At 53.3% G+C, this 26,407-nt stretch overlaps 3 protein-coding genes across 3 annotated transcripts; 1 reads left to right on the forward strand and 2 right to left on the reverse strand.

Annotated features, from left to right (window-relative positions):
* Positions 1 to 1,459: 1,459 nt before the first annotated feature.
* Positions 1,460 to 2,623, reverse strand: PLICBS_004126 (uncharacterized protein; the record flags this gene model as incomplete). The annotated part of the gene is made up of 1 exon (XM_065600428.1): positions 1,460 to 2,623. The coding sequence occupies one exon, from the start codon at positions 2,621 to 2,623 to the stop codon at positions 1,460 to 1,462; it is 1,164 nt and encodes a 387-aa protein (XP_065456500.1).
* Positions 2,624 to 3,032: 409 nt separating this feature from the next.
* On the reverse strand, positions 3,033 to 5,776 carry PLICBS_004127 (uncharacterized protein; the record flags this gene model as incomplete). Its single annotated transcript, XM_065600429.1, has 2 exons — positions 3,033 to 3,038; positions 3,095 to 5,776. The coding sequence occupies 2 exons, from the start codon at positions 5,774 to 5,776 to the stop codon at positions 3,033 to 3,035; spliced, it is 2,688 nt and encodes an 895-aa protein (XP_065456501.1).
* A 15,960-nt stretch (positions 5,777 to 21,736) lies between these two features.
* Positions 21,737 to 23,034, forward strand: PLICBS_004128 (uncharacterized protein; the record flags this gene model as incomplete). Its single annotated transcript, XM_065600430.1, is given in 4 exon segments — positions 21,737 to 21,904; positions 22,013 to 22,717; positions 22,764 to 23,004; positions 23,024 to 23,034. 4 exon segments carry the CDS (start codon positions 21,737 to 21,739, stop codon positions 23,032 to 23,034), a joined length of 1,125 nt encoding a protein of 374 aa, XP_065456502.1.
* Positions 23,035 to 26,407: the final 3,373 nt, after the last annotated feature.

Below are 26,407 nucleotides of genomic sequence, written 5' to 3' on the forward strand. Positions count from 1 at the left end.
GGCGCATTTCGCCAGGAACTTGGGGATGGTTCTTCCTCGCAGGCGCAGCGCCCAGCGATTCGCATTGGCATGTTCGGACTCTAATCAGTCAGATATGTGATATCGCGGTGGCGCTAGCAAGACTTTGGTTGTTGCTGCCGCTGGGTAAACAATGCCACACTATGTTTCCCTTCCCCGCCAGTCCCCATGGTTCGCATCTTTTCTGCTCGCTACCTTAAAGCCCCCAATGAGCCAATCATTACAGACTGCGATCGTCTGCAGTTGGGTGAACGCCATGGTGCTAGCCACACCGAGTTTCCAAAGTACCCACCCTCAGCTTGGTGTTACGAGCCACTGGCAAACCACACCTCGGTGAACCCAATAAATTTCGGTCCAAGATGATCGAGTTGCAGACATACTGCCCTCGGCATACACTGGATCGGAGGCAATATTTTGACACCTTGGAACTTCCAAGGCTTTCCAAGCCAATGCCGCCTCTGTAAGTTCTTCGAACGGGGTTGACGTTGATCTCGAACATTATTATCTGGTCATTTGCAGCTCGATCCTGGGATTGAACGGTACCTCGGGGCCAGGACAACAGAAAGTACAAGTACGTACGAATGTCATTCAAACACGGAAATTACCAGTACACGAGCTCTGCTTCCAGCGACGAGCATCGTCAACTTTACTCACTGAGAGACGAACCGCAAATTTCTTGGTGCAAAACAATGGCTCTCGGGCAAGCACAACCACAACGTTCACGGCCCGAGCTGAAATATCAGTACACTCTTCATGCCTCGCAGCAATTTGATACTACAACGCCCCTCGACGGGGATAGCAGGGTAGAGAATCCGCGAAATGGAACGTTGGACGGGGAACCGGCGTCCACGTACGCTTTCGGCGCGACCTGAACACGGCGTACCATTACGGCACGCACGTATTGCGGACAGTGAAATGTGAGCTTATCTCACGGCATTTAATACGTAGATTGGCACGGTTAACGCTTGTACGGCGTGTGTGCCGTCCGTAGTGCAGAGCGCGAGGCGCCAATCTCGCCCTCCCGGGTCGCGGGACTGTTGCGCAGACGTGCGACACGCGCTCCTCTGGCTAAGTCGGAAGGAGTCCTAGGACCCAGATCGAAAGGGACTATTATCATGAGGCGGGCTGGACGGGGCCGATGCCATCGCCGCCGCCGCCGCTGGCTGAGCAAAGGGCAGTTTGGGCGGATTGCGGTGTACTTGTTAAGGAATATTATTTTTATTAGGCTAGTTTCTTAACAGTTGCATGCCAAGAAAGTAAGAATGCAGGGAAGGATCATAACGATAGCGCTCTGGTTGGTGGTTGGGTCGTAGGGTAGAGCATCGACGGCCTCCTTGACAGAACCCACAAGATTCGCCACAGTCAGTCCGTCAGCCTCATCACTTGGTTGGCCTTTTAAATAGGTTCGTGGTTCGACCACGATGTCTGTGCATCAGCCATCTTACCTCCAACCTTTTTTTCTCTTTCTCATCCACACTCTAAACAGGTAGTAGAGTGTTACCGTTCCAAAGACGTTAAATATGAAATAAACCCAAAAAATACCATAGTTACGCCACCGCTCGCTCCAGTATATTCGGCGCACAGCCAGGTATTGATCCGCCGACGACAAGGCACAGTACTCGCACCCGGACCGTGCATTCGGGTTATAAAGATTTCCAGGTGCAGAGATGAGGAATTCGGCGAAATACTGGCCACAAGTCTGTCCCGCTGGAGGATCAACGACGCTGAGTTCGGCGTCCGAACATTGGATTCTGCGGCCGTGTAGAGCAGTGCTTGCCACGCCTCCCACGTAGTAAGTGAATGGGGATACGCGCCACATGAACAACCAGAACCCAGGAAGCGCGTCCGGCGGCTGCATGACGCCGTTGAAGATGAATGTGAGGCCGAACATGAGGGTCGCGAACAAAGCACCCAAAGCAGGTTCAGGAGCCGCGGCAACGACCATCTGGGCCATGCTAGCGGCGTACATGTAGAACTGTATAACAAAGAGAAGCGTCAGGCTCTGGCTTTGCGATGTTTCCGTGGTGCCAAATACGGGGAAATAAAAGGATGCCCAAGCGCAGATGCCCAAAAGAATCTGCCAGGGAACTTCCACGAGCATCTGCGACAGAATAAAGACTTTCCAGGAATAAACTCGCGAGGGCCGCTCGCGAACCTCGTATAGCGACCGTTGGACGACAAACTTGGGCATAATCTGGTTGACCAGGGTTGGGAAGATAGTGTACAGCAGAAATATGCTAAATAGCGCGTTTTGGAAACCTTGCTGGGTATTGTCCGCTTTCCAGAAGGAGAAGCCGATAAAGAGGCCTGAGACAATACCGGAGACGAGTTTGGTAAATATGTACTCCGGCTGGCGGAAGTATTGCTGAAAGGCGCGCTTGGCGACATAACGGAACTGTCGGAGCAGAGGCAGGGCGAACTCCTTATCATATTCCTTGACTTCGGCTGCCTCGTTGTCAGTTTGCCCAGAGCGAGATTCGAGTCGGTGGAGTTCGGCAAGAACTTCTTTCAGCTCTGGGCTGTCCTTCCACCTTCCGATCCAGTCCACTCCAGGGGTGCCTTCGCCAGAGACCATCTCAAGGATGTATTCGGCTGGAACTTCCATTGTCCCACATGGCCTGGCTCCATTTCGAACAAAGTAGTTTAGGAGTTTGCATGATTGTGGCCCGATATCGCCAAAGTATACGGTTCTGCCTCCCTCGGCCAAGAACAACAGGCGATCAAAGGTCTGGAAGAGCAAGGTACTCGGCTGGTGTATGGTAGCCAAAACCGCTTGGCCGTTGTCAGCGAGCTTTCGGAGAAAAGCACATATAGTCCATGAACTCTGCGAGTCGAGTCCGCTTGTCGGTTCGTCCAGGAACATTAGTAACGACGGTTTCGCCGCCAGTTCGACGCCAATGCTCAGCAACTTCCGCTGTTCAACATTCAAGCCTTCTCCAGGGCATCCAACAACCGCCTCGGCAAAATCTTCCATGCCCAGCATTTGGATAACGTCTTCGACGTACCGATACTTATCAACTCTCGGAGTTAACTCGGGCTGACGCAATACCGCGCTGAATTGGAGAGCTTCTCTCACAGTAGCCGTTTCGAGGTGAAGGTCTTGTTGCTGGACGTATCCGGCTCTCCTGGGGAATCCGGAACGTGGGATCCTTCCGTTGACAAATATGTCGCCAGTAACTACTCCCAGGGAAGCCCTCTGAGCGAGCACATCCAAAAGCGTTGTTTTGCCGGCACCAGAGACACCCACCAAAGCCGTCAAGGTACCTGGTTTTACCCACCCATCGACACGATCTAGCAGTCGCTTGGTACCTTCTTTGACGGGTATGTCGTAGTTGACACCTCGCCACGTAAGGATATCTATCTGCCTCGGCAGGTTCAATGTTCCATCGCCGACTGGTGACGGCATAAAGGCGCTCCGTGCCGTCTCTGACCCTTCCGTGTCGTTGTCACAGGAGCTGCGTGGCGCATGCCCACGTTTAAAGACCCAAGCTTCGACCTTGGATCCATGACCCTTTCTAAATTCCGTAGTAGCAAGGTAAACAAGATGGAAGAAGATCATAAACGCGATCAAAATTCCGTAGTTGCGCCAGGCGTGGGAGTACGAGTAGCCGTAGTTTAGTCCAATGAAGGCGTCTCCCGAGATAAAGCGCTGCCCAGGGACGGCGCCCACCGCGGAGCATATGGCGGCATTTCCTGTGCCGTAAGGAGGAATGAAAGCCGCACTTTCGAATTGGCGCCCGTGAAACTCGTTGCTGAGAAGACCCTCGAACGCATAGAATACAGGGTTGATCCAGCGGATCCACGAGAACCACGGATGCATATAAGACTGTGGCACCATGAAGCCGCTGTATACGACGAAACAGAGCACCAAAATTCCAGCAATCCCCATGGCTTGGCCGACAGTCTTCGTAGCGGAAGCAACGCTTCGAAAAATAGCAGACATTGTGAGAATAGTGGCGATGAGGAACAAGTAAAAAATAAAAAACGGGCCCGGCTCCCGGCGAAGATTCACCATAAAGTAGAGAACGATGCTGAACATCGAACACCGGAGGAGTTTGATAGGTAGATCGCTAATAGCACTTGCCAATGCTTCGGTGAATGGGTGAACAAATGCGTACCTTGCCTGTCTCTCTACAATTGGTCTCTGTGCGTAAAGAGCCATGATTTCGGTGATTGTGATCAAGGCACTCATGAGAACAGCAAAAAATAACACGGCACCCTTCTGGAAAAAGGCGTTGCTGGTGTCGAGAGAGTTGAAAAATATTGAACCAATAATCAGTGACAGCGCGACCTGGACGACCACTGTGGACATTGTTGTGAGCAGGTCGTTTCGCATTCGCTGAAAGGCTCTCCGGAGGTAGAGGCGAATCTGCATCGGCACTGAGAGAACATATGGACTCGAAGCGCGAGTGTGCCTGGCTTGTTGCTTCTCGTGGTTCTCTTTGAATTGTTCGGCGCCATCGTGACCAAGCGCGTTCTCGCATTCATATCGCTCCATCTCGGCCGTCAGCCTGTGGTAGTCGGTACTGCTCTTCCAATGATCGGCGAACTCGGTCGCGGTACGCGGCACTTGTTCTTCTCTCCCAGCCTGAGGCTGTCGCTCGCCGGGGCTTGTGACTGCCGTCAAAAAATCAGGAGACACTTGTTGGGGGTCCCGGTACCAGCCCATCTCGTCGAAGTACTGCACGGCTCGATCACGAGGCCCGTAGTAGATCTCGTGGCCTTCGTAGAGGAGGATAACTTTATCGAAGAGATCATACATAGACTGGGAAGCCTGATACGCCGCCACTGCGTGGCAAGACCTGCCCATATCTGCAGAGAGGCGCAGCGATCTTATGAAATGAAGCGCAGAAGCTGCGTCAAGACCACGAGTGCTGTTGTCCCACGCTCCGATGCGTACCCTTGACAGGAACATCTCCGCAATACTGACTCGCTTGCGCTCGCCGCCACTAACACCTCGGACAAAATTGTCACCAACCTTGGTGTTGTAGGTATGCGTCAGGCCAAAGATAGACATTACAACATTGACAACGGTGTTAATGTAGGTTTTCCGAGCTAATCCCCTGGGGCGTTGTTGGGGAGCGCGGGCCGCTGCAGCAAAAGACAGAGTCTCGCCGACTTTGAGATGGGGAAAGTGTTCGTCGACCTCTTGGTTATAGGCGACCTCGCCGCGATAATTGTTGATCATTTTCTCGAAGCTGATTCCTTGGTAATGAATCTTGCTTCCCGGCTCTAGCGTTACTCCGTTGACATGCCCGCAAAGTGTCTTGAGAAGTGTGGTGCATCCACTACCAGGTCGGCCAAGAACGAGAAGCAGCTCACCACTTCTCAAGAGCCCGTCAAAGTTGCAAAGAATGCGTCTCTTGGTGGACTGGGAACCCCGGCAAGCTTTGGCTGCTAGGCGGAACGGGGCCATCAAGCTTGAGACGACGGTTTCCTGAAACTGTAGCGATGACCCCAACCCGGACACGCAGGGATTTGAGAAGATAATACCCTGGCGTTCGAGCGTGATACCTGATCGGTTCAGCGACGAGAGGGTGCTCTCCGCCCAAATATAGTGGTCGAACTCTGGTTTCGACGGATCCAGACGAGGGTCGTCACTCTGTTGTTCATCGTTACCACCGGAGAGAGCGTGAATGGGGATGGCTCGAGACTGCAGGTCGATCGCTATGCGAGTCAACGTGTCCAACTGCGCATCCTCAAAAGCTCGAGAGTCAGTGCGTGTCAGATTTTCAGCTCGTCGGTACGAGCCAGCCATGCTGCCATGCAGCACAAATTATATCAGCTCGACGAAACGGAAATTGGTGATTTTGCTAGATCATCGTGACAACGTATGCTGCGCGAACGATTTTTTGTGATCGGTGTAGCACGATAGACCTGCACCTTGTCGTTCACAGCAAGTTCTGATAGCAAGTCGGACTGCGAGCTCCGATGAGGCCCATGCCGAACAAGCCGCACCAACGAAAGAGGTTATCGGAGAGTCGGCAGTAAACAGGAGCCGAACGCCGTTGCCAGACAGAGTCCAACGTGCGTTAGGCTGGACGGTGGCCAAATATGGCGCCAGGCCAACCAGTAAGGCGATGGCGCAAACCATATTCTTACGCCGATGCGGACGGCAACCCAAGAAGTTGACGTTAATGGGTGGGGCGTTCAGTCTGTGGTCGCGCATAACGCGTAGTTTCGCGCGTTCAAATATGTAAGCGGGAAAAGAGACTGCCAGATTAAGGCGGCTTCGATTCACCAGGCCTACGCATACCCTGGACCAAATCCGTGATTCGTCTCTGATACGACGATGCGTCTTAAAGTGTATCAGCATTGCTCCAACTGACAAGAAGCGGTCTGACAATTTATGCCACGGATATAATTTGTCTGGTATATCATTGAATCACACCACAATTAAATCACCAAGCCTCCACTTGTGTTCGTAACAAAGAGGTTGAATATGCGATTTGGAAATCACTCGCGGGAACGTTCAGCTTAGCCACCGAGCCGATGCAACATAATTAAATGGGGCCCCAAGTCTATCACCAAATAAGTGAACCCGGTTTAGCTCAGAAACAAGCGATGAAACCACCACATGCCAAAACCGATTCGCCTCCAAGAATGTGCACGTCGGCCAAGTGCCGAATTGTGCCATGAGGAGCTGGTGACGGGGACGACATAAGTTGCAGTTGCTTAGCGCTTCACCGTGCTGCCCTGATGGTGACTGCAGTTCAGCTGCGGCTGCGTGCAGCCACAAAGTCAAAATTCTCGTGACCAGAAACTCGTAACCCACCACGCACAGCCAGTCTTTGCCACCTGCTTCAGTTCCACGAACGCGGCAATGCTCAATGGGAATTGGGAAATTAGGGCAGTGTTGCGAGCAACATCATTTGTTCTGTACACTATTGTTCAGGGTCACTGCGGTCCTTTCCTACGCTCTCGTAATTTATGAAAGGGCGTATAACAGGTTCTTCAATAGTCCGCCTGAGTGTGGACCAAAGAGATTGAGGATTTCGGGGGTGCCAGTACACGCAGGCAACACAACTAACATCAAAAGAGGGTGGCTGGTCGGAGCTAATTGGGCATGCCCACCCTGTTTGAAGCCTCCGAATAGGCAGCGACACTTCGCAAGTCGCAGATTCTGTGAAGCGATCCCAGGGATTGGGCGGAGTTTCGGCAATTGGCACGCGTGAAGCCGAGACTGTGGCGTTGTAACTCCTTCTGCGTTGCTTGGTGCTTAGTAGTATTAAACGTCTTTCCATGGCCGAAGATTGACACTCGTCGTGTCGTGTTCGGGCACCTATATACCTCTTTCCTCCCACTTCTATGGAAGAAAGGAGTTCATCGTTGTCATCCAACTCTCATCGAGTCCGTCGTCTCCGGATGCTGGGTTGCGTCCTTCGTGTCCTTCGTCCGCTGGCACGTACTCCTGTAGGTTTGCCAGCCCCGAGTATGCCCGACACGGAGCCGTGTCGGGCCCAATTTTGGGACGACGGCTTGACTACTGGCCTGCTGGCTCGCCTCAATTTCCATTCTAGGTGGTGTCGACTTCGCTAGATTCCCCGGGGGTCGCCCTCGCCAACGTCTCGACAGGCTGTGGCTGTCTGCTTTGTTACTCTGCCTGTTGCTAGCTCCAATAGCTGGCCTTGCTGGAACAGTCTGTGTGGTGTTTTTGGGCCTACCACGGAGAGCAAGTGAATCCTGGGGTCGAGAATCCGCCGGTACGGATCGTGAGAGGATGACTTGCGCAGGTGCCATCGGAGAAGGACCTCCCACTTGGTGAAAGGTCTGCCAAGCCCTAACTTCGAGTAGATCTTATGACAACAAGGTATACCCAGCTCGACTGAGACCGAGCAGTCGTTGTTGCAGTCCCCGAGAGGTTCTGGGAACGGATTCTTTCCAGTTGGCATCGCTTTGCGAGCCAGGCGGGATTGCTTCTGGATCAGCCCAAGGCCCTTGGATGATGTTGCTGTCCGAAGTTCGCCTAGCTACTCCGCGCTTGACCCGATATACTCACGGGCGGTGAGTACCTCGTTCGCTGCGCAGGCATCGTTGAAGGCTTGTTCTTGGTCCATGATGTCTTGCATAGCTTCGACCAGTCGATAGAGGTGGCTCATGCCGTTTAGAAGGTAGCTCTTGATGGTATTGTTGGTCGCCTCTGTGCCAGAGGTGACGCGGATGCCAAAATTGCGATACTTGCGGATGAAACAGCCTGCCCACTGTGTCCTTACAGGCATGTAGGTCCCATGGAAATACCGCAGGATGGCCCTCGTCGTCGAATTCCCTGCAGAGATTCTTCAACGCCTTCTCGTCACAATCTCGTGATCGTCCTCAGTCTCAGCAAAGACGACAAACTTCCACATCATGAGCACCCCTTGATAGCTGTGAGGTATGGCTTCCACTGTCTGTGCCTGTAACAAGTCTCGGCCTTTCGGACCAAGTTCAGCCTGTGCCTGTGGAGCATCGTCGTCCCCGTCGCTGCTACCAAGACCACTGGTGTTCCCTCGGATCTCGACCCACGTCTGCGTTGACTTGTGCAGGACGTTAGAATTGATGTGATGGATGCATAGCTGCTGCTGTACAGTAGGGAACTGATCCTTTAGGGCTTCTTTCGTCTGAAAGTTGAGGTCGGTAATAATGACGTCCGGCTGGCGAATGAAGTGCTGTTCCACGAGCTGTCGAATACTCTCGGAAAGGAACTGAAGTCCCTCGCGTCTTTCGTTGTCGATCAGACCGAAAGCAGTATTGAAGATCGAGCCGAGGCAGGTCTGCCCTGTTACTTGGAATAATGGAAGCTTGAGGCGGTTTGTGTTGTATGTGTTATAGAAGCTGATGACCTCGGGGAACCGCTTCCACATCTGAAGGCAGTAAGGAAAGGTCCACATAAGACCAACGAGACGACTTGGTTCGGCATCCGCCCACTTGGCGAGATAAGGTATATCCAGCTCGTCAAAAAGCTTGACCAGTGCCGCGGTGGGAGCGTAGCCGTTTAGCTTGTCTCGGCTGATAAGAGGCCGGGCATTGTAGATGTCACTCCGCGTGATGGTTGATGTGGGGTGTTGCTCCTGGGTCACAGCCCGGACGTCATGGACCCGGATGCCTACTCGACGGTTTGCCGATTCAATCGTCGCCCTGACGGGTGTAGTGAGTCGTCGATGGGACGGGTGCGCAGACGGGTTAATGCTACGTCCATGGTTGTGTTGACTGTGCGCCGAGTCTGGATGTTGTCGTAGTAGCCACTGGTTCTCTTGCACAGCTTCAGCAGTCACCATCCACTTGCATTCGCACTTCCGACCCTTCGACCCTTGTACGATTGCCCGTCGTACTTTGCAATGCCAAATCCATTCGCTTTCGCGAATGTATTGACCGATTCGAAGAGGTTGTCGATTGTTGGGAAAATGTCGCCCGGGATCGGTGGGATTGGGATTTGCCCTGGGCGGGGGGGCGAGGAAATACTAGGAGAAGATCTGGTTTCTGGAACGGACGGTGATCGGGTGGACGGCTCTCGAGGCGGTGAGTATGGAGGAGGCAATTCAAGCGCACCGGAATTGAGTGGTGAGCAACCCCATGTCTCTTGCCACTGGCGTACTCGTTCATATGACCGGGCGAGCTCAGCGGTAAGCTTGCGATCTGTCCCAATCACTCTCTGTACTAGTTTTAGGGAAGATTGAAACTCAGTCCTCAAAGACAACGATTGCTTCTGTGATGAGTGCGGTGGAGGGTCGGGCGGCATTGAGGCGGCTACTTGTAGCTTTCCAATGGGACCACGCTTCGGCCAAACGTCATGTGCACTGGGGTCAAGGCCAACCCCAATAGCTCTGTCGGTGTGGTACTTACAGAGCAACACTGCCCTGGCAACCAAGTGAACGACATTCCCAAAGCAGTGAATCCTCTTTGCCATGGGATTGTTCCACTGAAACTGCTGGGCTATGGTGATCAATTGTGCTGTCATTATTGAGGGCATTGTCGAGGTGACCGATCTTCTCTTGGCCGAGCTCGAACGCCTCAATAATGCTGCGGACGCTGTCTGCGATGTTTTCACCGGTATGACGGTCTGTGAGATTAGGCAGTCCAAGTACAATCTTACGCGACCGAAAGCTCTGGTCGAGGAGAAAGGCCACGATCCCGAACAACGGATGCCGGTTGCATGTACACCGAGTGGAAAACGGGATACTCAATACGGACCGTATTGTAACAACCAACAAGACTGGCTATATTCACTGAAGTCGAGTACGAAGTTACTTGACTGTGCTAGACAGAACCTTGCGGGACGCGTGCATGACAGCTCTTCAGGGATGAGGGTTGGATGTGGGGCGTATCACAGAAGCGCGAGGAGTGCAGCGACTCGGGATCGTGAAGGTCGGTCCATGATGTGCTGTCGATCCGGATCCTTAGCCATTTTCCGAAGATCGGGTGAAAAGGTAGGTTGCTTCTATCCAATAAACTCTCTTGGCTCTGTTTTAAAACCCGTGGCGCTCCGAGGAATCGCCTGAGGTGTTCGTCGAAGGACCACAAGATCGTGCTGCTCGTGTATGACAAAGTTTATCAGTGTTCACTGTGCTAACACCTCGCCAAACGAGACGAGGTCAGGCGCCGCGTGCAACGCGGCCGTCTCTTCGTGCAATTGCGTCAAGCGACTCGCCATACAAGTCCGACCACTCTTTCACAACCCATGCGACCATTTTTGCGATAAGCACTAAGACAAGTCCGCTGTAGCCATCCTTCAGCCAGGGGAAAGCATATTGCTCCACTAACTTGGCAGCAACCATCGCGCCACGTTAGTCCGGACCCAAAAGACTAAATGGAACCACTTTCGCTCGAGGCGCATCACCATATTTTACCTACCATGGACGTCTGCTCATGGTCGACATTCATCCTCTGTGTGCACGAAGTGTAATAGGAGTCACGCTGTTTCCTCAAAGCCACGACTGATCATGAAAGGCAAAGTTTGCCACTTGTGCAGCTCACAACAAACGTCGGTAAGGAGTCTGCTATTCCACAGCTAAGTTATTGAGCTTCTGTGGCATAAAGTATATGTTGAAAAGGCTGGTGGTCAAGAGCTCAAACTCTCATACATGAGCTCGTGAACGGTGTGTCGACGAAGACCAAGGCCCATACAATAGGAACGTTGTCGTCGGCTTCCTGTTCCTGGCAACTTGATTTCGAATGAGGCGCTTGAGACTTGATGCTTTAGGGCGAGAAAATCCCGCGCTTGGGGACGGAGTTTGAGGCGCGTAGGACCGCGGATAGTGAGATGGGATAATGACGGGACTTTCATGAGGGATGCGGCAAGCGTATTTGTACATGGCGGTCGGGGCTATGGGGCTTTGACCTGGAAGGAGGCGATTGGCTGATCAAGCAGGACTGGATTCCGAGAGCCGTGGGCATTTGATATTGGGCGCCTCTGAATCCAGTCACAAGTGTTGTCGCACGGCACTACACGGAGGTAAGGGTCCCCAGTGAATTTGGGCAACGAAAGACTCTTGCATTTTCTATCTAACGACTGAAATTGAAGCAGGTAATTTATAGCGATCCAATTTGACGCAAACATCTGAGACATGGCAGGCAAACGCTGGGTGGCCTGAAGCTATTGCCACCGATGGCAGGCAGCAAGTGCTGTTAAGGTTCTAGGTGAATGAGCGGCTTGACATTGACATCGCGTATCGGTCCATCAGAGGCCGGAACCCCCAGGATGGCCTTCGTTACCAGCGCAAGGGCTGTCGCACGGTACGTGTGAATATAGGGGATATTGGTCGGTTCTTCCATATCGTCCAGGCAATTGCTAGACGGGCCGAACCACTTTGCTACACGGGCCGCGTTACACGGGCCGTGTGGCTGAACTCCCAAATCGGGCAGTCGTACATTCCATCTGGCACTCTAGCCACACCCAGAATTTCCTGTTGGACGGGGTCCGAAAAGACACACGAAGGGCCAGACCGAGTTGGATCGGTTCAAGCTGGCTTCTCAAATGGATAACACGCCACCTTAAGCGAACTAACTAGCTAACTAATAATTTCTCGCGAATACCCTATCATGTCCACGCTATGGCCGCACATGGATACAATCCTCGCGATTGTCTTCTCCAGAACCTGAAGGGGCCGGAGTCCCTGAACTGGCTAGCCGCTGACGTGAGCTTTGCCGTCTGCGCTTCAGCAGAGCCTCCTCCTTTTCTTCATCCGAGACAGTCTCCCACTCTGACCGTTGTCTCCGTACGCTCGGTTGCCTCCTGCAGCCAGATTGCCTCACGCCTGTCTGCTTGCCGGACCCAAGTACGACTGACTTGCGAGTGGGCTTCCTGCCTGCCATACTTCTGCCCACTGTTGCTCCGGTACGGCTCGGTGGCCGAGTCTCCATGCTCATAGGGACAGTCTGTGCTGCATTCTTCGGTCGGCCTCGGAGACATGTTGCGATCTTCGGGTCGAGGATTCGCCGGTATGGATTGTGCGAAATTGGCTCCCTAAGGTGCCACCGAGGGTGAACGTCCCATTTCGTCAAGGGCGTACCGGCTTCTAACTTATTGTAGATTGTATGGCAGCAAGGAATCCCCAGCTGCCACGAGACCGAACAATTGTCGCTGCAATCCCCGATCGGATCTGGCCAAGGTCGTGACCTGCTTGGTATCGATCTCAAAGCGCGACGGTGTTCTTTGGTAACAAGCTTGAGTCCCGGCTCTGACATCACGGTGCGAAGCTCTCCCAGATACTCTGAACCGGACCCAGCATACATACCAGAGGTCAGCACCTCGTCTTGCGCACAGGCATCAACGAAATCTCGCTCCTGATCACTCAGCATAGCCTCGATGGCCTCGACCAGCGAGTACAAGTTGCTCATCCCATTGAGCAGGTAACTCTTGACATTGTTGTTGCTGGCCTCGGTGCCAGAAGTCACCCGAACCCCGAAATTGCGGTACTTCTTGATAAAGCATTGTGCCCACTGCGCTCGTATGGGCAGGTATGTCCTGTAAAGGTACATGAGTATGCCTTGCTGTTCGTTGAACTCGTCACATAGCCGCGCCCAGGCCTTTTCGTGCCCTTCTTTTGTCTCGGCAAACGCAACAAACTTCCACAGCTCGAGGACACCACGGTAGTTGTGCGGCACAGGCGCAGCCTCGTTTCTCTTGGGCACGAGGCCCTCCTGTCTCCCAGCCGCGAGCACAGCTTCCATATCCCTCGGAGTCAACGCTACCCGCGTCTGTTCACTGCCAGAGCTACCACCACCGTCGCTTTCGCCATCTTCCTTTGCGTCCTTCCACTTCCGTTTCGCATTGAGAAGAACGTTTGCGTAGATATGGTGGATGCATAGCTGTTGCTGGCTGTCAGGATACTGGCTATCCAGTGCGTCCTTCATTGCCTGATCGTAGTCGGTGATAACAACATCTGGTGGCGGAATCCCATGCCCCTCGGTTATTTCTCTGGCCCCTTCCGCGAGGAATTGGAACCCTTCCCGTCTCTCGTTGTCAATCAAACCGAATGCGGCGTTGTAGACGGACTTCAGGCAGGTCTGCCCGGTCACCTGAAAGAGCGGCAGCTTGAAGCGGTTTGTATTGTACGTGTTGTCGAAGCTCATTGTTTCCGGAAATCGCTTCCACATTCGGAGACAATATGGGAAGGTCCACAGCAGACCAACAAGGCGGTCGGGCTCCGTCGTCGACCACTTGACGATGTATGGAATGCTCCTCTCGTCAAACAGCTTGATCAAGGCGGCCGTTGGACTCAATCCTCCGAGCTTTTCACGACGCAAGAGTGCCCGGGCGTTGTATATGTCCTTTCTCGTGTAGTGCGTTCCGAGATGCTTTTGTTGAACGATGCCACGCACATCGCGCGCCCTGATCCCAACCCGTCGGCTTGTCGCTTCAATTATTGCTTTGACAGAGCCAGTAAGTCGCCGGTGGACTGGGTGCGCCGAGAGACTCATGCTACGGTGGTGGTTGTGTTGGCTGTGCTGAGGGTCGGCAAACGCCCGCAGAGTCCACATGTAGTCGTTCTGTTTCAGGGCCTCAGCAATAACTTTCCACTTACAACCACACTTGCGCGACCGCCTTTGGCGGAGACCTGCGCCACCTGATGTACGGGGCTCGCCATATCGATCGCACTGGAATACATATCTGGTCTTCCGCACTCGACTGCCGGAACCGTTGCGCCTGATAATGCCAAATCCATTCTCTTTCGCGAATTCGTTGACGTGGGATTGCAGGGCCTCGATCGATACCGCGGCAGGGCCAGGAATTGGCGGGTTGGGGATAGGTATCAAGGCATCTTGACTGGGAGACCCCGTGTCGGATAGACCATCCCACTCCTCGTATTCCTCCTGCGGCGTTGGCGGTGTCAACGGTGATGTTGGCACGGCCGCTAATAACGAGTCTTTGGCGCCCGGAGCAACCCGCTCCACAGCAAGCGTCGGGCAATGATGGACCAGTTCGAGTGCGACTGCTTTGTCCAACTTGGCTTGCTCTTGGGCAAAATCTAAGGCAGATCGAAAATAGACCGGCGTTCTCGTGCGCTGCTCCACATCATCTAAATTTGCCTGCTTTACCTGCTCTCGTATGCGGGCTCTCTCAAGATTGTCGGGACCAGGAATGAACGAAGTGAACAAGCGCCGGGCGCCATGGCCGCGGAACCAGTCGTCTAGGAAGATTTGTGACTGCCGCAATTCCCAATAGGGCTCATCAATTCCGCGATTACCGTGTGGTTTTGGAAGGCTGCTGAAATAGTTCTCTGGCCATGTCGCAAACAGATTGTACAAGGCGTTGTCGTCGCCATCGCCGTAGTGAAGCTCAGGGTCAAACGCAGGGTGCGGTGCGAGAGCCGCCATAGTCATGTCGCTGGAGTCGCTGTGGTGGGTGCCGAGCTGGCAGTAGGAGCTGTCGGCTCTATTAGTTCGGTACCGGCAAAGGCGGTTGTCTTGTTGGTGTCGACGATAAAATTTAATTGCTACGATAGTTACAGATGGCGGTTAATACAAACGGCTGGGAGCAGATAACTATTCATTACTGCCACAGGACCAGCCATCAGGCAGGAGGCAGGCTGGCCCCTCGCTGGAATGTACGACTGCCAGATTTGGGGGTTCAGCCACACGGCCCGTGTAACGCGGCCCGTGTAGCAAAGTGGTTCGGCCCGTCTAGCAATTGCCATTTTAAAATGCCCCCCGGGCGCCAGTGTATCAGTCGCCTCGAGTAGGGCGATAGTGCTATACTCTACGTTGCTACTTATTGCTAACCATTCTAGGTATGTGCTTAACAGCTGATGCATTCCAACCCGCGGTCAACAGTATGTCGAAAGTCATGCAGCCTCGCCTGGTCCAGGCGAAGCATTCGGATCTGCTCCGTGACATCGATTGGTTCGGCGAGTAGGGTATGGTCTCAATCGTACGTCATCCGGAACATAGTGGCTACGCTATTGTGTCGATCATTTTATCAAAATACAATGCATCGAGATCATTAGTGGCTGTCTATATCTAGCGTGCTCTTTGTTCCGTCCATTCTCGTTCCTTGCAAACCGTGCATATAGACATGGCAGAAGAACACCTACGGCAAGGCCATGTCCCACTGCCTCAGCTGCTTCCGGCAAGAGCGGGCCGTCTTGTGTCTCACAGCACTGTGGCGCAGACTCAACAAAGTCGCCGAAGGACGAACATTACCCGCGTTGCATGCGAGCCGTGTCGGAAACGCCGTTCCAAGGTATAGAATCATTTCGGACATCCAAGCCAACCGTACAAGCCGCTTTACTCTGCTGACCGGGCCGTTGGCCAGTGCGGTGGCCAGCGTCCGACTTGCAGTTGCTGTACCCAACGGCAGGTTGAATGCCATTACGAGACCCCGGGAGCGGACAAAAGCCGAGATGAAGAGTTGAAAGCATCGTATCAACTTGCTAAGCATCAACTTGCCGACTTTGAATACGTCTTTGCTGTTCTTACAAAAGCCCCGGACGACGTTTCTCAGGCGATCATCCGGCGGATGAAGGCGACTGATAGCATTCCGTCTATACTTCGCTATGTAAAGGACACCGGGGTCATTCTTGACACACGAAGTGAAACCCAGAACAACACCCCTATGAACATTCGGCGTCTTGACGAACGCCTGGATGGGCCGATTACCGGACGAGAAGCTGCGCTAAATGGTGATTGATAGGAAGGAAAACTACGGCGTGGGGCGACGTGCTCTGTCGATACAAAAGGCCAAAGAAGGAAACGTGGGCTCTTCAGAATTGGACAGAACGTTGGAAGCTACTGAACCCTCACTGTTCACAATTGCAAAACTTGCGTGCGCTTTGAACGGGCTCGGAGGATGCTGTTAGCATGCCCACGAGTGCGGTATATTTGAAAAATGACGCAAAATAAGCTGCATCCCAGAAGGTTTTATTCCGTATCCATGCGTCATCCCAGGCCAGAACAGATTGACGTCATTTCTGATCGGCACCAGTTACAGGGTTTGCACATGGTCGCCCAACAGGCTTACAGGTAATTTAGTGATCATAAGTATCAGTTGCCGATGAACGCTCTGCTCGCAGGTCTGTCTCCACAGCTTACAAAACGGGTCTGCGATAAGGCGTGGAGTCTACCTCATCCGTGAGCATCACATAGCAACTTTCACATTTCCCATGCAGCGGAGAACGAAACGACATGCCTCGAAATGATACAGAAACTCACAACGGCAAACGTTCTGGAGCGTATCACGAGGTTATATCATGTCCAGAGGTCTGTCGTCAAGCCCTGCTGACTCGGGGCGGTCGCCTTGGTGTGGCAACGATTTGGAAACGTACGTACAACGCGAGCCAAACAACAATCTTTCTCTGGAATCTTCGGTGCGCTTTGAGACTGAAGGACACCCTTCTGAAGCAATTAAATGAATAGCACGAGACGCTGCTCGACGCCTTGTAACGTGGAAACGACAGTGCGAGCTACAGGCTGGTCGCTGATGGACTTCTGGTATGGACGAGGGCGTAGCAGAAAACATACTGTTACAGACCAACCGGCGGCCGCCAGGCAGGGCGTTCTGTTATAGGTCAAACGATATGTCCGGCAGAATCAGGGACAGGGGACCTGCAGGCAAGGCTCCCCAGGTCACGTGCCATGGCACGTGGCAAGAAGGAGCGACGGGATCGCAGGAGCACCACCGCGCTCCCAGCGATCCAGGGGAAGGATCGCAGGATCGCACTCGCGATCCTGGAGATCCCCAGAGGATCACGGAAGAGCTGGGCGGATATATATACTACAGTCTTTACCCAAGAGTAGATAGCCAGATCTTCAGTGATCAATCTAAGCATTCATCTGAATGAGAAGTCTTCAAAGCTTCTTAACGGACTCTTGTGAAATCGTTTACTGCTCGTCAAACCTAGCTTACCCCCTAAGCAACAGCCAACCTTAGGACCCTATCTAGGCTCCGTTACATATACACGCTGCTAGAGGACAGGCAAGACGGTAGTTGTTCAAATGTCTTAAATAAAGTCCTCCAAGTCAGAAAAATGCAATCGCTACTCTAGACTCAGAGCGTCCAATCCATTGCACAGTACAGTACACCATAGGAGAGCAAATTAAAGCGCACTCATGCGAATGCAGTTATGGACCTCATTGCGCAAAGTCGGTTGATCGAGCAATCTGTTCCCATTCTTGGCAGATGTTGAGGGCATTGTGTGCGGCTTTCGATATTTCGTCGACTGCGTCGCTTCCTAACGGCAGGAAATCGGGAAGCGGCTTTCCGTTCAGGCCACAAGAACCTTTGATGATCTTGTATAGCACCTTTGCTGCCTTTCCGGGATCTCCTGGCTGATTACCGCTCTCACTAGCAACAGCAGCGAAGACCCGTTGGCTAATTTCTCCGTAATCCGCTATACCATCTCTGCCGTTGGATGTCCTATAATTACCGTCCGGTGCGAGAAGCTCTGTACGAAATCGCCCAGGCTCGACAAGTAAGTGACGAATCCCGAGCGGCTCAATTTCTTTTGCAAGGCCGAGAGACAGAATGCGGAGAGCAGCCTTCGATGCGTTATACACGCTGGCGCCAGCATCTGCGAACCACGCAGCCATGGATCCAATAGTAATAAGCGTGCCGGATCGCTGTTTCCTAAGAGATGGAAGTACAGCGCGATAGACGTTTAAAGCCCCGAAAACGTTTGTGTTGAACTGCTCTTCCGTTTCTACAGGCGTGAGGTCCTCTAGAATTCCAGTTTGGACATATGCAGCGCAGTTAACAACAAAGTCGACGCGGCCATGTGTATCGAGGATGGTTTGAATGTCGGCCTTGATTTGTGCTAGAGGCTCACTCTGGTCCAGGCGAGCAGCTAGAATGCCTCGTTCAGCAAGATGACCAATCTTTTCTGGCGTGCGCGACGAGGCAATAACGGTATCTCCGTTTTCAGCGGCAGCGAGAGCTAGTTCCAAACCAAGGCCCGAGGAAGCACCCGTGATAAGCCACGTCTGTGATCCCATCATCACTGGCGTTGTGCTGGTAATTAAAAGCGATGTGGTAGATATAGAGCGACGTGAGAAGATTGATGCGCTTGACACACAAATGCACAGTGCAATGAAGTAGCAATGCCCGAGAGTACTCGACGATGGTGCGGCGTGCGACCGGGTTTTTATGTCTGTTGTGCACTGTAACGCCATCTGGCGTTATACCATATAATTTCTCACGGTTGCTGGAGCCACCGTTAGCTTCGGTATGACTGCTGTTCGAGTGATCGGATCACTCGGAAAGCGTAGCCTGTCATGAACGGTCGACACGAACGCCCAGCGCAGCTGAGCCGTAACACCGTCGGAGTTTACTATGTCCGTGTGGGTAACCGCGGAGTTTGGGGCTCTGGAGAATGTCTGATCAACACACGTCTGGATACTAGCCACTATGTGGCGCAGCAGCGTGATCCGCACATACATAGTCAGCACCGGCCCCGATTTTCGGTGTTGATTTTGAAGGGTTAGGATTAGTGAGCGAAGTGCGTCCAACCATGCCGAAACAAGAAGCCGGTATGAAGTTCTTCCGATACCGGCCAAGTTCTTCAATGCCACCCAGGCAATTGACTGTCAATGCCTTCTTCACAATTCTGCTGCTCGACTGTTCAAGCGAACCATCACGCATCGGCTACAAGCGAATCATCGGAAGGAGGCAACGTGAGTAGTTTTGACCAGGAGTCCACTGGACCAGCTTATATCGTGCCGCGGCATAATTAACTGCGTAACAGCGATGTCGCCTTGCTACAGAATAGAAATATATGCTCGCGTATGCCATCGTTGATCTTGCACGACCCGTCGGAAGCAACGAACTGTAGCGATTCAATGTCGTACTTTTGTCTCGAACCAGGGTGCGTATCGGCGCCATTTAAATCCTGCGAAGAGCTCGAGGTGCATATACTTTCCAGTCAAAAAGAGAATCCGGCATCGCAGCGCAATGTCCTGGACCCGTTCGAGCGGCTCGAACGGTACGTCCAATTTCTTGAATTGTTTGGATGCGACGCTCGGGATGGCCCAGAACGTGAGCGATATATACACCAAGCAAGGGCGCCATCAGACACCAACGGAACTGGAGTGACAGGGCTCTCCGGAGATACAAAGATGTCAGGAGTGTCAGCTACAGTCGGAGTACTCGAGGTTGGGCAACAATTCAGCAATATGCTGTCACCCATCAAAAGACTCGATGTTTGCCCAGTCGACGCCACGAAGCTCGAAGAACCGAAATCCGGAGCCGTCAGACGATGCGATGGACGTCACGCTAGAGGTCCCGCTGAAGATTCGAGCTGGATGAGGGCAAGGGTGCCTCAGCAAAATTCCTTCCAAGCCAGGGCCAACTTCCAGCTGATGTCGCAGTAAGTGTGGGCAGTCTAGCCACGCAAAATCGACAAGATTGAGATTCAGATGGGTCGTTGGACTTTGGCAACTGCTCATTGTCGGGTACCTCAGGATAGCGGGTCCGCCTGGTCTCAATTTCCGTACTCCAGCTATTCGCGCCGAGTCTCTCTGGGTAGGAGCGCGATTTTACATACACCATGTCGAACAACCTCGGTAATTTTTTGCGTGCAGGGTCTTTAAGGGCCTCATGAGTCGCTGTAATGATGACCTTGTGCAAATCCCCGGTCCCGGTAGGACCCTAGAGGCGAAAGCCGTGGCAGGTGGCCTGCAAAATCGAGTCGATGATCGATCGCACATCGCGATGTACACCTACTCATGTCGGACATCCAGCCACACGTGCGTAAAGGGCCTTCGCAGCGACACTCTTTTGCCCAGCCACCGACCGCCCCATTAATAGCACGCGGATACCCGAGCCGGAGCATCTACGCTTGGGCAACAAATCAGTTCGCTGACCGCCAACAGTGGGCACCTATCGTGCCAGGAGAGGCGAGGCCAAGAGTAACTCTGGCAAGCAAGTGGTCGCGACACTACGCATGGGTTTGATTTATGGTTTTGGCCCAGGTAACAGGTTGAGGAGCAAAAGGAGGAGGGGACGACGAAAGGCGTTCACACTGCTTTGCTACCACAGCATTACCGCACGCATGGGACTGCTAGCCTGCAGGAAGCCAGCACCGTGTCTATAAATATTGCGCATCCTGGTGGCGCAGCGTACTGGCCACCTGCTCTGCGCATGCCCGTTGCTTTTCGCGCTGGTCGTCGCCCTCCGTGTAGCTTTCCGGACGCCCTCACTCCAAGAACGCGTCGTATAGATAATAAGCGACGCGTCTCAAGGTCACGAGTAGACACTACACTGATTCGGCCGCTGTGGTTGGCCCCGTTTGAAGTACTTTGCATGTATCCGTTGGACCTGTAATCTTCTGCACCCATTAACGCACGGCGGCCCAGGCGCGCGTGGTCTGCGTCCTGGAACGCCAAGAACGTTATACAGAATGCCGTCTGGTCCACCCTCGTAAGCTGTTCTGTTGTCTGTATAGCAGGTACCCTCAATACCCTGCAAGCCGAACAACTGCGCGGAAGCGTTGTGGAGACCGCGCGTACGAGGGGTTGAGGCCGCCAGGTGCGGGAGGATTCTCCCTCGAAGGAGAAGAATGGTCGCACTTTCCTCTCATTGTCATGACGACACGGCGCGAAGTTGGGTTTGCGTTGACTTTCTTTTCGGTTCATCCCCAGGTTTTGCAGCGTGTTTGCGCTCTTGTCGGCTGGTGCCACTTACGCCGCGTGACGTATCGAGCGGAAAAGTACGAATGCTTGGCTGTCGGATACTGTACTCCGCTCAGGCGCAGACAAAGCTCGTCATTTGCGGCACAAAACCGCGGGATCGGGAAGGACGGGCGCGGCTATGGAGCTTGGTAAACGGCAAAGCGGTCGAACTGGCGGTCCTTCGCAGTGAACATCCATCCGGGTTAGGCAAAATCAGAGTGCTGAGGTGTTCGCCAGTCAGCGCCAGCGGCAGTCACCAATCAAGGCTGGCAGAGGCAGGCAAGGCACCCGAGGCATGAGAAGGGTTCCAACTTTTCAAGGGTTCACCCCGCCATGCCGTGCCTTCCAATCCCGTCTTGCCTCGTCGGCCAATACGATCGCATTTTGGCTGTTCCTGCCGTGGAATGACGTTGTGGGGCACGGACCCAGCTGCCCAGAGCCACCCAAGGGCCGACCACCAGACGCACCCTCCCCCCCTAAACACCTTGTCCTCGACCACAGCAACATGGCAAAGTAGAATCCCATCTTGTCCCACCCCGGCAAACCTCTCGCCTCCTCTGCCTGGGGTCGTCGGCAGGATTGGACAGCACCTTCGTCGAGAGAGGCTGGCAGCCGGACTACCCCGCCCCACGACGCAATCATGTCGAGCGACAGGCCAGAGGATGTCCGCGCGAGCCTGCGCTCCTTGGCCATGGCAGCGCCTCGCCCCACCCAGGCCATCCATCCGCTCTCTCGTCCGCTGCCCCCGCGCCGCGCCCGCATAGGCATAAACGTCGCCTGCGAGCCGTGCCGCAAGCGCAAGTCGAGGGTATGTTGCTTCGCGTCGAGCCATCTGGCGTTGCCGTTGCTGCTTCGTCCTCCTCTGCCTCTGTCTCTGCCATTGCTCCCATGTTGCTGACAAGATTGCCGCACACAGTGCAACGGACAGCGGCCAAAATGTGCTTCATGCATACACCACGGTTTGCATTGCCTATACGTCTCTGCGACCGCGTCCGAGACCAACTGCCAAGCCCTCAAGCGAAAGGTCACGGAGATTCAGCAGAGGATCGAAGACCACGAGCGCCTCTATGCCGCTTTGCGGACCATGAACGAACAGGACTCCCGTGCCGTGCTTGATAAGCTACGACTGGGCGCTGATGCTAGCACTGTCCTGCGTCAAATAGAGGAGGGCGACTTGCTCCTCCAGCTGTCTCTGGTCCCAGAGTCGCGAAGGCGATATGAGTTTCCCTATGCCTCCAGCATGCCTGCCTATCTGCAGACCCCCGACAACCCCTATCTACAATCCCCCATCTACGGCATCACCATTGACGACCGGTTTGTCCCCGGACCGAGCCCATCTCCGCGGCCCGACGACAGACTCAATCACTATCGCGGGGTGTATGTGCAGCCATATCACTCCGCCACAATCATCGATGATCGCCTCTCCGAGGTCGAACTGTCTCGCTGGACTTCAGTATCGGCAGACAATCGGCTCATGAGAAAGATATTGCACGCCTACCTGCTGCACGAATACCCAACTTTCCCCGCTCTGCACAAAGATATATTCCTTCAAGCAGCCATCGACAACGACAAGCGCTTCTGCTCTCCGCTGCTCGTCAATGCTCTCTTGGCCCAAGCATCGGTAAGCGGCCCGGTACCATGCTATGCGCAAGGACTGACAAACGCAGCACTGCTTTATTGGCCTCCCGTATCGTGACCAATTCTGGAACCCAAAAACCCTGGGCTACTCCTTTCTCGCCGAGGCAAGGCGCCTATGGGAGCTGTACGTGCATACGACAGTCGACCTTCCAACTTTGCAGGCGACCCTAATGTTGCACATCACGTACAGCATGCATTGCATGGACAAGATCGGGTTCCCCTATCTCGTCAGAGCTGTGACGATGGCGAAGCAGCTCCGCCTGTTAGATGGTAACAAACACATTCGCAGTACTCGACTAAGACACGCACGTGACTTTACTGCGTGGTGTTTGTTCAATTGGCAGACGTAAGCTTGTAGCCTCTGTGCAACGGGCAATTACACTGACGTTGGAATTAGTTTGATGGGCTACTACTACTATCGAGCTCCCATCATGAAAGCACCGCCGGCATCAACCCTTCCAGACCCTGACCGCCACCCGTCTTGGTATGGAGGTCTTGTGCTCAGATACAGCCTAGACTCGACACCATTTCTGTCGTCTCTGGGACTTGTATTTAACGCGGTTTCGAAGTTGAGGGTCATTATCAATGACCTTGCCATCATGCAATTTGGGAACTCCAAGTCTCAAGGCCTGCCACACTTAACCACCAATACCGTACGCAAAATACAATCAAGGCTTGAATCTTGGTATACAAGTCTACCACCGCCCTTGGGCCCTGGAAATATTGCTCTACCATGGAATTTAAAACTGCAGTGAGTTTCCTGCCTGTAGTTGTCCTGCAGTTGTCTTCAGGAGGCGACGCGAGGAGATACTAATCGGATATCGCAGCATGGAATACCAAGCTTTGGTTTTTGCCGTGACACAACTACGGACCACTGAGCACTTGCCATCTCCAGTATCGCCTGCATCATCCGACGAGAATGGCGTAGCGGAAACAGGGCAGGGCGGCGGCTTAAGCGCCTTGCGCCGGCTCGAAACGGTCGCTCATCTGTACTTTGTCCGGCATAGCTTCGAGTTCTGCGATGCCTTTTTGCTTCTTTTCCTCTCCACGCTGGGAATGTTAGCGTTGGAAAGTCTACGCGACTTCGCAGAGGATGCCGAAACGTTGAGAGATGTGAGGTCCACGCTTATACTCAGCGTCAAAGGGTTACGTGACCAGGGACAGCACATTCACATTGCCGCAGCCACGTATCGGCTTCTTCGCAGCAGACTGTCACCTGAAGACTTGTCGGTGGTTCAGGGGCATGCCCAATGGAACCCGGTTGATGAGAACGAGCCGCTTGTGGCCCAACATATTCAGTCACAGTGGCCGCTGGCAATCCTCGGCCGCGATTGCGATCCAGAGGCATCTTCTTTGGAGGCCCTTGCCAGCAAATTCCACCAGGTGTCCCTTGATGAACCCAATACCTGCGCATGTGAAGACTTTCAGTCAGGATCGGAGCTTGGTTCAGAGGATCGATCCATGGAAACGACCTGAGAAACGAGAATCGAATACGATGACCCTTTTAAACGTCCATAATGCACAATTCTTGTAGCCAGCAACCTATGCTTCTAGCAGACTACTTCGCCATTGCACTGTCAGAGATCTCGCTCGGTCACGCTCGACCGCAGAGGAAAATGGAAAGCCGACATATTAGGCTGCCCGTAGCAGAAATTTGTGAGAACATTGCCTCCAGATTGACGAAGTGGCGACAATTGTGCCGGCTAGCACGGTAGCGCGAGGGCGATGTCCGCAATACGACAGAATAGACGGAGCCGATGGCCAAGGGGAGAGTATACAAATCACATACCATATGGCTGTTTGCAAACTCCAGACGTTCAGTTCAGTGCTCACATCAAAGACCATAACGAGCAATGAGCCTTGTCCGCAGAGAACAGAGAAGAGTTCAGCTTTGTCCCTTCTGTACAGTACGCCCGCCTAGAGTTAACTGTGAAGAAGTGGCTAAGGAATGTATTTGAGGCGGAAAGCTACGTCTAGCGTCTTTAAAGTCTGTTACCACGCAGCGTGGCCGCGTACGAATCGAACAATGTTCTGTCGGTGACCATCCGGCCCAAAGTCCAAGAAAGTCGTCCTTCAGGCTGCCAGGGCAAGCACCGTTCGTCTGCATTCAGTCAGTCTAATTACAAAGCTCGAAGGGTCCGGAAAGTCAACCGCATTGGAACCGGCGTTGCAACCTAGGTTGCATACAAAGCAGTGGCTTCTGTGGCAATCATTGTTAGCTGAGGGTTAGCCCGGCGGAGATAGTCATGGAGATGAATACTGACACCTCTGGTGGTAGCTTGCGTCAACAAACCCTCCGGCAACCGTACATGCAAACATACTACTCGCAGTAGCAGTTGCTGAATTTCCTTGCTTAGCTTTTGCTACCGGGAGTAGGCACCTGTGAGCCTCAGCCACTCACCGTAAAAGAAAGTCTCCGCAGTGCCCTGTACGATAGCCATGCTTGCGGCACTGTATATATATCATATATCAGCGCCGAGCCCGTATCTGGTGAAGCCTCTCCACTAACGCAATTCCAGCATTTGTTTATATTGCCAGGGCAACCTTCCCAGCCTCCTTTGCACTCTCCCTGGTCCTTGCGGATCAAATCACGTTTGCCCGTGTTTATAGCTCCAGCAGCTGTCGAAGAAGCAAATACTGCCAGAGCCAGGAGAGAGTATGTGGGATTCATCTTCGCTCAATGAGTGTATGACGAGTACAATTGTAGTAAACTGAGGGTCAATAACGCGCCAAATAATTCGCGAACGAACGGCTTAGGATGCTGCATATATACCGTTTTAACATTGACAAACCGAAATACGACTGTCCAAGTTCCCTGGCCTGGACGTGAACTTCTGGATACGAGAACCCGAGATACGTATGCTGACTTAAAATTTGAGTGGTAGAACCGCAACCCCGGAGCGGACTCAAGAAAGCCGTCTTACAATACCACAGTGAACACAGAATCCCAAAAACTGGCACAAGATAGTCACGATTGTCCAACTCCAGGTGGAGGAACTTTTACCACGTATTTTCGTATTTTACCTGCCTAATCCAGCAGCACAGTGATCCAGGTGTCTGTATATGCACCGCGCATTTTATGTATCATTCGGGACTAGGGCTCCAGATCAGCGTTGCATTGAGAACCTGGATGGCGAGTCCAGGCCATTGGAGAAGAAGCAAGGCTCGGTGACACTTTCCTGTCAGCTGCGCAGTTTAGCTTTGCTGTAACGTCAGGCCAAGGTACTGTACATCTGGGCCAACGGCGAGATTCTCTGGAGCACACAAACACGTGGTCTCCCGCAGCAAGAACCAGCCGGATCGCCCACATTATGACTTTTAGAAGGTGTGCTAATTTGACAACGTACGGGCAAGGCAGATTTGTGCGGGCTTGGATCTCGATCTCGTGCTAGCCCCGGGCGATTTCATGGAGACAGGCTTCCGGCCACGACTGGAGAGCTTTCTTGAAGACAAGGAGACATTCCCTGGAGACGAATACACGTGCGAGAAGACGAACGTCGTGATCGTGGGTCAAGGAAGCGATTTTCCTTTCTGAGAATCCAATTAGGAGACCGAGGATACACATTATTGAATGAACCTGGCTAGCGTCAATGTACCTGCTCAACTCGTGAGTGCGATGCTCCTTGCTCAAAGCCTGAGTAGACCCTCCGCTGGCGCCGTCGTGCAACACGTC

This window comes from Purpureocillium lilacinum (assembly GCF_023168085.1).
Source record: "Purpureocillium lilacinum CBS 284.36 DNA, scaffold_3, whole genome shotgun sequence".
In the NCBI taxonomy this organism is placed as follows: domain Eukaryota; kingdom Fungi; phylum Ascomycota; class Sordariomycetes; order Hypocreales; family Ophiocordycipitaceae; genus Purpureocillium; species Purpureocillium lilacinum.